Here is a 13,336-nt window from a genome sequence, read left to right on the forward strand (position 1 = left end):
ATATACTTATTTTATGTATATACTGTACATATGGCACTAAAATACAATTGAATTACCTAAAACACGCACAAACCACCAGCCAGCACAGCCCACCTTCAACAATTCAATCGCATCACCTTCGCGCATTGAGACCTCCGAGTGTCCCATAGCCGCATAATCGGCAAGGGCAACAAATTTACTGCCCTAAAATTATATGATGAACTATTTTACAAAAATGCACGCCACAATTTAAGCGATATTTTATCAATAACTGTACTTAAACGCTACTTAAACTAAGCAACGTTGCATTTTTCAAATTTCTCAAATGTCGAATTTCTTGTGTTTTTGGTAAAATTTAGCATAAAATTGCTGATAAATTCTCTTAACCCTTTAGCTACGCGCTTTTTTGCGAATAATTTTCCACCAATGAAATAATTTTAAATTTTGTAGCGAAAGGATTGTGAGAAATGCGTTTGTGTCGTTAACAAGAAGCGTCACTGCAACAAGACAGCATTTACTATTTATTTATATATATGTATATACTTATGTGAAACGCTATGTAAATCAAAATGAAAAATGGCGTTGGCAATGCTTTGCACTAAATTAAGATTGCGTGGTGTTCGCAAGGCAAACGCGAAATGCAACAACTATGGAGAACTAGTAGAAATGAGCAACGAATGCCGCCGAGGCAAATACGATTTTATACATACATATATATGTAATATATAATTAATTATTGTTTATTGTTTAAATAAGCATTATTTATAAGCGCAAAACGTATATGTCAACACAACTTATTAATTATTTGAGCATTTTTATTTACTTTTTTAATTAATATTTTATAATTTGCAATAATTTTTATATTTTTTTTACATATCAACGTAAACGAAAATCAACGAAATTCAATTGAAATGAAACAAAATCTATAAGCAAAAATGTATGCACTTGAGGATATGCTGGTTTATGTATGTATATGTGTGTGGGGTGCGTGAACGCTTGACTTCTGTGCGTGGCTGTGAGGGTTTGTGCTGCTATGTGTGTGATTTTGTGGATGGGTGCGTATGTATGTATGTATAAAATGTGTATATACTGCATAATTATTTGGGTTGGTGATTGGTGATTGATTTATAACGGTATTATATTTGGTTTTATTGTTTGTGCATTTGGAGCAGTGCTTTTCTCGCTCAAACACTATTTTATATTGTGGATTTTCTAGTAATATATACACACATACATACATAGAATATAGATTGTCATATTGCTTAAAATATATTTAAAAATGTCGAATATGATTTTTTAAGGCTTTAAATTTTTCATGTATTTAAAAAACATTCCCAAATGATTGCTATTTCTTTATTTTCTAGGCTGATTAAATTTGAAAAATTTTAGAAATCAAACCGGAATAAAAAAATACACTTAAAAAAATACTTTAAAATTTCAAAAAATAAAAAAAATCTAGAAATCAAACCGGAATCGAAAAAAAATATTAAAAAAATGTTCTTCAAAAAGTCATCGCAAGCAGCTGTCAACAATAACGATATAAACAAAATTTTTGTATTAAAAATTATTTTTCGAAATTTTTGCGATATACTTTTGCCATTAACACCGTTGTGAAAACCCTAATTGCCTTCAATAAATATTATTTTCTGAACATTTTCTCTGAAACGTCATTTAAAAAGTAAAAAAATAATTAAAGTACACATTTTATAATTTTTTTTTTGTAAAAATATGAGTGTTAAACAGAATATGTTCTTTATCAAAAATTTAATATTACGTTAAAATAAAAATAATTTAACCGCAAAAATTAAGGTAAAATGTTTAACAAAAAATTATGTAAACCGATTTTTTTTTGTATAATAATAAATATGTAAATAATTATTATTTTTTTAATAATTGAAATATCTTTGGAGATTTTTTGCTTGCAAGCAATTATTGGTATATCTTTTCACACAAAGTTGATAAATGCTACTCATACGCATGGGCTACCCTGCATGGAGTATACGTATGAACAAAGGCATAAGACTTTCTGTCGTTTTGATGCCTTTGTTCAGTATGCTGTGGGTTTGAATGATCTCTTAATATATTATTTGAACAATTGAAGTAAAGTCGGTAAATTATACTAATATGTTTTCTTGCAATAAAAAACGAAAAAGCTTCATATCAGCAAGACCTCGTCCATACGTTAAGAATAAATGTTATTATAGAAAATATTTTATTAAACCGGGGAGCTTTTAATAACTGTAATCTTTTGACATTCTGTATGAGTACACAATATCCATCTTATCTCTGACTTAACTCAATATTATATTTTAAATACTAACGGGGTTTTTCAATAGGACGCCACATTTTTCCCCTTCTTTTGACATTTCTCTTCAGTAAGGTTTGCCATTTCTTCATGGAAAGATATACGATCCATCAACGAATAGAAATTATTAAAATCGGAGTCAGTGGCCTCAACTTTAAGAAAGCTACGTCTAATTTATGGTCGTTATAATCGTCCTGGCAGATCAATAATTGATCGGCTAGTGGAAAAATTTGAATTCAGTAAGACAAAGAAGTGCCCGTAGTGTCGAGAATAGTGTCAATTGAGGAAGACTCAAATCAGCCTCTCACACGTCGTTTTCAAGCGTTGAGCATTTCTGTGACGTCGTTGTGGCGAATTTTGGGAAAAGATCTTGACTTACGTCTTTACAACATCAAATTGACGCATGAACTGAAGCCGCAACAACTTGAAAATGATCCGGATTTTCATCAAAAAACCATCTTCAGCGATGAGGCTTATTTCTGGCTGAATGGCTCCGTCAATAAGCACACTATGCGTTATTGGTCAAGCAGCAATCCACGTACACTCCATGGGTCCCCATTGCGCCCCGAAAAAACCACGATCAAGGCCGGCACGTTACTGTGAATGGGAATCGCTACGCCTTAATGATAACCGAATATTTTTGGCCCGAATTGGTTGATATGGACTTGGACAATATGTGGTTCCAACAGAACGGCGCCACAAGCCACACAGTGAATGTCACAATCGATTTATTGAAAACCAAGTTTGGTGAACGCGTTATGGCCCAGTCAAATGGCTGCCTGGGACGTGCGATTTGACGCCGTTAGACTATTTTCTGTGAGACTCTGTCAAGTCTATGGTCTATGCCAACAAGCCAGCGACGATTGATGAACTTCGTACGAATATTGAAAGAGAAATTGCAGCAGTATCGGCCGATTTATGCTTGAAAACCGTCGAAAATTGGTTTCAGGGTCTGGACTTCTGCAAGCATGCCCGAGGTGCCCATGCACTTTTGTAGCGTTCTCATTGAAAAACTCGTTATACAATATAAAGGGTCTTTGAAGCTTTCTTTGTTTGTTTAGTGTCTTGCAGAATATACTTGCATGTAATTAAAATTTTCTAGAGTATGCTATATGACAATTTATATTCTATGTATGTATGGATGTGTAATACATTATAACTCCTCGACTTTTCTCTTTATCTTGTATATATGTACATATATTTTTAAATCTTGCTAAAATTCGTGCATTTTATATTTTTCTGTTTGAACTTAACCGCTGAACTTCAAAAACTCTACTAAAACACCTAAAAATACGCAGCTGCAGCCGATCGTAAAATTAAAAGAATTTCGAATGTGGAAAGCTGTCGGCATTCGCTCTAAAAATATTTCGCTTGTGAGAGGTTTTCTGATTTTCTTTGAGTATTTGAGCAGTGTGAGAGTGCGTAAGTTGTTGCGAGCGAATTTTTATGTTGTGAGTTGACAAAAATGCCCTGATATGGCAACATTTGTTAGTGGCATTCCTTTAAATATTTTATTTAGTTTGTGTAATTATAATTTAATTCTTTATGTCTTTATAAATTTTCATATTTTTCTGCAACAACAAATATTTGTGTATTTAAAAAACAACAACCGTTTGTTTTCAAACAACAATATAGCTAGTATTTAACTTAAACATACAGTTATTTAATCATTTGATTTAAAAACCAAAAAAACTTACGCAGAAATTAACTGACAGACTGCTTCCATTTTAGTTTTACATTTTGTTTTTGTAAACGGAGATTAGAATATATTTGATGATTTATAATGCATATAATGAAATAACGGTTGATGGCGACACGCAAACATGATGAACGATTGCGAATACGAATACGTTTACGAACACGATCGTTGGGTTGACGAGGTAGCAATAGAAAGAGAGCGATAGCGATATTGAGAGTGAGACAGAAGACGGGCAGGCATTCATTGAAGACGCTTGTACAACGAACAGTTCTATATGCGAACACACATACATACATACACATGTACATATAATATGAAGCGAGCGGGCGATTTTTGTAATACATACACACACGTGCGTGAAAGAGAGCAAATTATGTAGACACGCATGAGTTACGGGATTCGTACAAGCAGTGAGTATGAGTGAGAGAGTGTTGAAGAGCGTAAATACTTGTAGAGAAATGGCATATGTGTGTGAGTGAGAGAGAGAGATGTTACTGTATTGAATTTTTTCTAGTAAGCAGTGAAACGGTGTGTAAGTTGAGCTTTCGGAAATGAGCGGAATTTAAGTTTTGAACAATTTTTGTAGATTCTAACGGTTTTGCGATTTTCTATTTTTAATGCGTGCACTTTTATATAGTTTGTAGGCGATGTTTTATATAATGAGCTCACTTTTATTTAATGCATTTCTATTTTTACTTTCTTTACACCTTACTTTCTTACTTGTGGTACATATAAACACACTATGCAACAACACTATGATTTTTGGAAGTACTTTTTTCATAAGCAGTTTGTCGGAGGCACTAAATTATTTTGATTTTCTTCGCTGCTACACTATTTTTAGCGTTTTTATGGCATTTACTCATAGAACTAACTATTACTTTGTACTATAAATTAAGCGATTTTAATTTACAATTTTTGCTATTAATTTGCTGCGTTACTTTAAATTAGTTAGTTTAGTAAATATTTATTTACTTTATAGTTTTTTTTATTTTTGGTATTTCGTACTTTTTTCGTTTTGGTTTTGGTAATTTGTTGGTGCGCCATCCATTTTGTTGTTGTATGCTATTTTGTATTTTTCGGAATTCTCTGCTCTTGAACCTGGCTTACTCAGCTGCTCAGTGCTCGACGGAGACATAGAATTTGGAATTTGACTTACTGCTACGCGGATAAGAGCCACCACCATTACTATCGGCATTGTAGGTCCACTGAGACAGAAAATTCATAAAACGCTGTGGGGTTTGCAATTCGCAGGTTTCATTAAAGCACGGGTATGATTTTTTATTTTTATTTTATTTTTCAAATTTATTTTGTTTTATAAATTATTTTGATTTTTAATTTATGAAAATAGTATATAATTTAGTTTTATTTTATTTTTTTTTTTAAATATTATTATTTTTTTTTAATAAAAATATTGTTATTTTTAATATTAATTATTAGCATTATTTATTTATAGAATTTTTTTCATTTAATATGATATTTATTTGTATAAAGAAATTATTAAAAAAAGTTAATTATGAACAAACGAGATTAATTTTATTTTTTTGTTATAGTTAATTAATTCAATTTACGTTTTCAGCATATTTTTATTCAATTAATGGCATGTAATTATTTTTTATAAATTTATTAAATTATATCAATTTAAAAACAGATATTTTTATTATTTTGAATTTGTTATATCGTATTTTATTATTTTTTCCAAATTTATTTATTTTTTATATAATTTTTTATTATTATACATTTTTTTTTATTTTCGTTCATTAAAAAGTATCAGTTTAAAAATATTTTTTTTTTATTATTTTGAATTTTTTATGTTTTATTTTAAATTTGTTTCCAAATTTATTAATATTTTATTAATTTATTTATTGTTATATATTTTTTTTATTTTTATACATTAAAAATATCCATTGAAAAACATTTTTTTTTTAATATTTTGAATTTGTTACGATGTATTTTTAATTTTTTCCCAAACATATTTATTATGATTTTTTTCATACATTTAAAAATATCCATTTAAAAATATTTTTTTTTAATATTTTGAAATTGTTGTTGTATTTTTATTTTTTTTTGAAATTTATTTATTTATTATAAAATTATTTATAATTAATTTTTTTTATTTTTATACATTAAAAAATATTAGCATATAGTAAAAAAAAATTATTTATTTATTATAAATTTATTTATTGTTATAATTTTTTATTATTATTATTTATATAAGCAGAATATTTTATTTTATATTAGAAATATTTATGAAATATATAAAAATGTTCAAATCATTATTTTTTTATTTTTATTATTATTATTTTTTTTATTTTTTTATTAATATTTTTGTTTTCAGTAAATAACATTTATTTAATTAATTTAGTAAATAAAAATATATACATATATTTTATAGTTTCAGATAGTATTAGCATATTTCGAAATATCATAGTTTGCATAAATGAAAAAAAAAATCGTTAAATAAGTATTAATATTTTTTGTTATATTTTTTAAAATATTTTTCGCATTAAAATTAAAAAATAAAAAAAAATTAAAAAAATATAATTAAAAAATTAAAAAAAAATAATTAAAATATAAAAAAAGTCAATTAAAATTTTTATTAAAAAAAAATTAATTAAAAAATCAGAAAAAAAGTTGAATTTAAAAAAAAATTTCAAAAAAATTATTTAAAAAATTTAAATATTTTAAATTATTTTTTATGCATTTTTAATTTGTTATAATTTTATACATATTTATTATTATTTTTTTTTTTATAGTTTGTTATTATTTTTTTAATATTGTTTTTCAACCGAGTGCATTAAAAATTTAAATAATGTTTTTTTTTTTAATTCAGTTTTTATATACAAACATTTGTATAGACATTTTTTACAAGTTGCACGACACCATTTTTATGTTCATTTGTACAGGGTTGCATTTTGCAATTGCAGTTGTGGATATTATTATTGGAATATTTTAAGACAAAGTGTTTTGTGCATGAAAGTAAAAAAGAGAACCCAAAAAAATTAAATAAGACAAATAATATAAAACATATAGTAGAAGAAACTATGCAACATGATGGATGAATATGCGAAAAATAACAATAAAACAAACAGAAAGCGAGAAGAAAAATTAAAAAAAAAAAACAGAAATAAATTACAAAAATTACATAAATAAAGCAGTTAAATAATACAAAACCAAAACTAAAATAATAACTTTTAAATTAAATAACAAAATTTACATTGAAACCGAAACCAAAAATATACCAATATCTAAGATAATAAGAAAAACTTTGTATTTTTTTATAAAATTCGAACAAATAAATAAAAAATAACGGAAAAGTAACTTCGCTCCTTCCAAAAATGTATTTGCAAGTTTTTAAATTATCTGCTGTAGTATGTATAGAAATAGCAGAATTTACAAACATAAGTTGCGCACCTATGTATGTCGCCCCCCTTAAGCGTATAACGGAACATGACTAACTTACCGGCGCGCTGTTATCCTCAATGATCGACATTTCGTCCTCACTGTTCGAGTAGTCCGAGCTCCAGCCGCATGCTTCTTGCTGTTCCTTATCCACGCCGCTACCGCCGTTGGCATGCGCATGCGCGTGGCCATTGCCCGTCGTCGTGCTCAGTTGCGGTATGCCGTGCGGGTAAGCATCATCACCGCTACTGCTGCAGTTGGAATTGCGATTCGACGACTCCGAAGATGCATCGCAGCTGACGGCGCGCTGTGGCATGCCCAGCAGTATGTTGGGCGTGTCCCATGAGGTGGTCTGTCTGAGGCCATGATGATTCATGCTGTACTGTTTGATTTTCTCACCCTTCAGCTCTTCCAGCTGGTTCAGTAGCAGACGTTTGATTTCGGTGACCCACTTGTTTTTAACCTCTTCGCCGGGCGCTTGTATCGTGTGGACTTCTTGGCGTCCTTGCAGCCAGACTTCGAAGCGTGTGGAATCGCCGCGTACCGATTCGGTGAGCCCGATTTGTGACATCTGTGAGTGGTAGAGAGAGAAAGAAAATTTAAAAGTGAGAGAAAGAGTGTGAGTGAGAGAAAGAGAGTGAGAGTAATAAAAATACTCAATCAAAATACAACACTCAAATAATCATTAGATCCCTTTGCGTACCTTCAATTGATGCTTGAACTGATAAGTGCTCTTGTTGTGACCGGGCTTTGAGGTTTTCTTGCAGAAAATCATCGACTTTTGATAGAGAAATATGTGTCGCTGTTGCGGTTTCTTGCGCAGTCGCAAATCCTTTTTCGACTCGGTCCACACTTGAAAGGGATCCTGCAGCAGCAGTTCGCCTTGTTGCGAAAGATTGCTCTGTAAGGTACGGAATAAATAATGGTGGTAAGAAATTGTTACTCCACTCTCAAGCCAGCAGCTGTGCGCATTTACTTACCGGGAATCCCGTTATAGCCACTTGATGCATCGAGTCGTTCACACAACGCAACACAATCAACATGCAATCTAAGGCTTTTTGCAATTCTTTGGTACAGCTGCCGCTGTCGCTGGAGCTGAGCAAATTCTCGAGCAGTAATTTGTACTTGGTAATGCGCTGCACGGGCTTCAGCAGATAAGCGCCCAATGGCAGTTTGTGTCCCAAACGCTTTTGACATTCTTGCAGGAAGAGATGTGTATCGACGAGCGTCTCGCGCAATCGATCGGAGCGCGGTATATTTTGGCAGTAGAAAGAGTACAAACGATAGAAGGTGTCGCGCTGTAAATAGAGATGAGGATAAATGAGACTTGGAAGTAACAATGAAACTATAAAAAAGCAGAGGATAATGTCCCAAAAATCTAAAATTCACTCAAGCTTCTCTTTTCCCGAGATTTTCCACAGAATCATTTGTTATGAACAGGAAGAAGTAGTAACCACTTGGGGTCAGTTCGGGACTATAAGGTGTACGCATAAGAACCTCCCAACCAAACCTCCAGAGTTTCTGGCGAGTTGCTAATGATGTGTGTCGCCTGGCTTTGTCCTAATGGAACACACTTCCGCTGGAATTGGCCAAACCTGCCCGCTTCTGGGAGATATCTTCTTTCAGACGGTTCAATGTTGTCAGTATATGTAGGTCCGCATCAAGAATTTGATCGTAGGAGAGCAGTTCATAGTAGATGATCCCTACGAATCCTACCAAACATATAACAAAACCTTTCTGACCGTCAATCCTGGCTTGGCCACCGTTTACACCCCTCACCGCGATCCGGTCATGACCATTCATCAACAGTAAGCCTACGTTTCCCTTCCGAGACTGTGGTTTCATTATCATTGGAGCCATTTTTAACGTGGCGGGTCAAAACCCCAGCTCACAACCCTGGGGGGGATGGTTCGCCTTCTCTCTTTAGCTCGCCTTCAAACGGATGTTCTTTGGATACCCAGAGGATACTTGGTCTAAGACCGGAAGTCGTGAACTCATTGAGCCATATGTAATAGAATCGATTATGGTCACTTCCAAGTGAATGACAATCAGAGAACTATCCTCACTTGCGTGAACTTCTACATAGGACTCCATCCTATGACAGTGATGAAGAAAAACCATAGGCTTCAGAAATCGATCGATTTTGCAGCGATACAGATTTGAAAATGCGGTGATGAGATTTGTTTGCGTTAACTTCTGTGGTACTCAAAGTCGAGTTAGTTTTTATAGCCTGTCTTCTTGAAATGGATCCAAATGGTATTTTGTGCTATGTTTAGCTCGTGTCCGAAATAGTCAAACTCTACGGTTTCCATAATTAATTCATATTTTCAATAATTTATCTCCAGATAGTGGCGCCTCTTTGACTTCAAAATTACCCGAACGAAAGCGATTGCACCAAAACTACTTAGGATTGGCTGTTACAGTACCAGGATCATTAGTAACTTATACAACGCGAGATACAGATGAGTAAAGTCATGTAATGAAAAAATCTGCTATAAACTTAGGATACACTGATCGATTTTAGTTTCTGTAGTTGGGAGTTCTAAATAGATATTGTTTATATCCATGCTTAAGCAATCGAACCTAATTTCGAAAGATTGTCTCCCGGAAAGTTCTGGAAATATTAATTTTCAGATTTCAATTCATAAATACAAAAATTGCTTTCTCAGTAAAGCAAATTTCCTCAACTTATGGAACAGAAAGCTTGGTAAAGAACACCCCTTCAATAAAGAACAGACCATAAAAACACGTGATCTTAAGTATATATGTACCTCTAAGAGATATAACAGTTTCAATTGTTAATGGTTAACAACACCAATTTCGAAAAAAAGTTCGAAAGCGTTTCAGTTTTCAATAATATTTCAAACTCCTTTCTACTTACCCTCTGAACAAAACATAGCGCCACCAACTCTGTTGTTGATATACAATTTTCCAGATCCTTAAGGAAGATCTCATTATGAAACGTATATAATTCGTTTAAATTGCCGAACAGTATATCCTCTTTGCCTTGCAGGCTGGCGGGTACAAGATGCATCATTTCTTCAGATAGCATTTGATCACGATAGCCCTAAAAGAGAAGAAGAGAAATATATAAATTAAGGAAGGCTTGACTATACGAGTATCTAGTTTTTTTTGGAAACTATGAGTTTTTAAAATTTAAAAAGTATGCTAAAACAAAAATATATTGAAATATTTATATTCGAGTCTTTAATTTAAGAAAATTCTAAATTCGTTAATTAATTTTTTTAATTTTGTATACCATATTTCTATTCTCTTCCGCGTTGCAATTTTTATCCTCAACTATTCGATCGAATTCGGCGCTAAAGAATTGTCCGAATTTCGCCTCAACATATTCGTCAACATTCGTAAATCCCTGTGCACCGACGAATTCCCGCAAGACACGCTCGTAATTGGTTTGATCGAACTTCGTGTTCTTGTATTTTGGTAATTTGAAGCCCGACTTTCCTTGCAAACTCTCCGCGAAGAATTCTTGACAAAATTTCAAAGTCTCTTTGTAGGAATTGGCGAAAAAGTTTGGCTCGCCAAATTGCGCCTTAGCACCCTTTGGAGTTTTCTGCTTTTCAACGCCTTCATTTGTCGCATTATGCGATGTTGTGTTGCTGGTGGTTGCAGCACGCGACGTTGACCATTTAAGCGCCTCATTGCAGTCCACACTTGTGCGACAGGACTGACAAAGTTTTCCCTTGAATTGCCAGGTATCGCTGTCGGTGAAATGCAATGACTTCGGTGTGGCTAACAATTTGGTGCGACTCAATGTGTGCTTGCTCAACGCCGATTGAGCGCGTGCTACCGACGACGAGATCGACGTGAGACTTCGCGACTGCGCCTCATCTAGGTAATCCAGTATGTCGTTGTAGTTTTTACGCTGTAAATACTCCTTGAACTCCGCGTCGTTTTCAATCTCCGAGTACGTGTTGTACTCCAAGTAGTCTTTGACCAGGCGATATTCGAGTGATTCGTCGCAACTCGAGAGTTCGATGAGCTCTTTAAATATCGTCTTACGATCGTTCTTCAAACGCTGCAAACTATTCGACACGATCGCGCTATCGCTTAAGCTCTGTTGTGCTTCGAGCTCTTTAAAGGTGTTTATGATTTTGATTGTAGATTTACCGTTAAGCAGATTGTGCGTTGAGAAGTTACATAAATTCGTGCCGAAAATATAATTTTGCGGCGACTTATTGTCTGCCGAGTGGCTGTCGTCTGTAGCTGAAGAACGTGCGTAACGATAACGATTCGTACGCGGCTCAGTGGGCTTGTAACTGATGCTGTAGGTGCTGATTGTGGGCGTGGCACGATAACTGCCCGCACTGCCGTGTTGTTCGAAGAGTGAACCGCGAAAGGACACGGGCGACTCGCAGAAATTCGAATGCGTGCGCTGGCGTTGTAAAGCCTTCAGTGAATCGCTGATTTTCAAATTGAAGCGCCCGACTATGTTGCAGGCGGTGTTCTGTACTTTCTTCAGCCGCAAGGAGCCGTGCGATGAGGGCGATTTCGATTTTGATGCCTTACGTAGATCGTAACCGCCGTAACGCATATTTTTGCAAGGCGCCGCTGTATTTATCGAATGATTTCTACGACTTGTTTGCCAAAGTACTAAGCAAGAACTCTATAAATATTTAGAATCTAAAAACTTCCGACTCGGTACGACTGTTCGGCGCGATGCTTAAATGCGAAATAAAATACTTATGCTCATCAAAATTGCTTTAGATCTCAATAATATTGTGCGCTTAGCAATTTTTGCCGTAAACGAATTCTACTTTTGCAAATTGCCTGCCGGTGGCAAGTGGAAAATTATGCTCATATTTAATGCACTAATTGCAACCGCAGGCATTCAACTGTGGCCGAAACTGTTAACTGTAGGCGAAGCCGATAAAGTCGGCGAGAAAAAATAACCGCGTTGACTTAATTATTTTTTCTATGAGGTTTTTACCGTTATATTTTTGTTCTTTTTTCTGCCGGTCTGCTTGCAAACTGGTATATGCAGCAATGTTTTCGGCCGACCGGTTGCTGACCAACTTGCATTATGGCCACAAATATTGACTAATTAATTGCATGCGATATGGTCATGGTCATGATCATGGTTTCCTCTAGTTTGTTATGCTAACCGCCACATAATCGGTTATGAGCCTCGGCAAGTTCGTTTTCTTATATAAAAACAAGATACGAGGTTTAGCTATTGAACAACATTGCTGAAGAAGCTACAATAGGACCACGGTTTGCAGCATTTGTTTGGTTTAGGAAGTCTCTCCTTCTTCTTCACTCATTTAACAGCAAACGAATTGTCGAAACATAAAATATCTTGGTTATTTCAGAGAAGAATGCAAACCTTCAAAAAGGAGGTTTAATTTGTATCCAACATTACCGTCTCTTTAAATTCAGTTTGGATTGGCTTCAATTCGAGATTTTAAGTGTGACAAAATCTTTCTCCACCTGATCTTTCCAAAGGAGTGCTTCCTCTGGCGGGTATTGCGTCGAATACTCTCAGAGCTGGAGCGTTTTCATCCATTCGGACGACATGATCTAGTCAGTGAAGCCGCTGCCTCTTATTTCGCTGAACTATATCAATATCGTCGTATATCTCTTACAGCTTATCGTTAGATCGACTGCGGTACTGCCCGTTGCCAATGCGCAAAAGACCATATATCTTTCGCTGAACATTTATCTCGAAAACTCGTAATGCTGGCTCACCAGATGTTGACATCGTTCATGCCTCTGCACCATATAGTAGAGGATGATGAGTGACTTGTCAAATCTGATCTTTGTTCGTGGAGAGAAGAAATTACTTCTCAATTGTCTCGCAGTTAGAAGTACCACCATTTGCCAGGCTGACGTTGTTGTTAGTGTTGATGCTGGTTCCAAGATAGATAAAATTATCTTCGATTTCGAAGTTATGACTGTCAACAGTGACGTGGGATCGTAGTCGCGTGTACGAT

The 13,336-nt window shown here is 34.1% G+C and overlaps 1 protein-coding gene across 12 annotated transcripts in view; it reads right to left on the reverse strand.

Annotated features, from left to right (window-relative positions):
* LOC105229179 (guanine nucleotide exchange factor DBS) overlaps positions 1–13,336 on the reverse strand; it is a 166,443-nt gene that overhangs the window by 2,876 nt on the left and 150,231 nt on the right. For 9 of the 12 annotated variants that reach the window (XM_049453840.1, XM_049453841.1, XM_049453846.1 and 6 more), the window contains 5 exons: positions 10,264–10,449; positions 8,363–8,680; positions 8,086–8,283; positions 7,444–7,953; positions 57–183 (listed from right to left, as the gene is read on the reverse strand). In XM_049453840.1, the coding sequence (XP_049309797.1) occupies positions 57–183; positions 7,444–7,953; positions 8,086–8,283; positions 8,363–8,680; positions 10,264–10,449 (1,339 nt within the window). Of the gene's footprint in view, positions 1–56; positions 184–4,988; positions 5,213–7,443; positions 7,954–8,085; positions 8,284–8,362; positions 8,681–10,263; positions 10,450–13,336 lie in introns of all 12 variants that reach the window. The other 3 variants (XR_007422424.1, XR_007422425.1, XM_049453839.1) reach the window with 3 other exon arrangements.

This window comes from Bactrocera dorsalis, chromosome 3 (assembly GCF_023373825.1).
Source record: "Bactrocera dorsalis isolate Fly_Bdor chromosome 3, ASM2337382v1, whole genome shotgun sequence".
Lineage (NCBI taxonomy): Eukaryota > Metazoa > Arthropoda > Insecta > Diptera > Tephritidae > Bactrocera > Bactrocera dorsalis.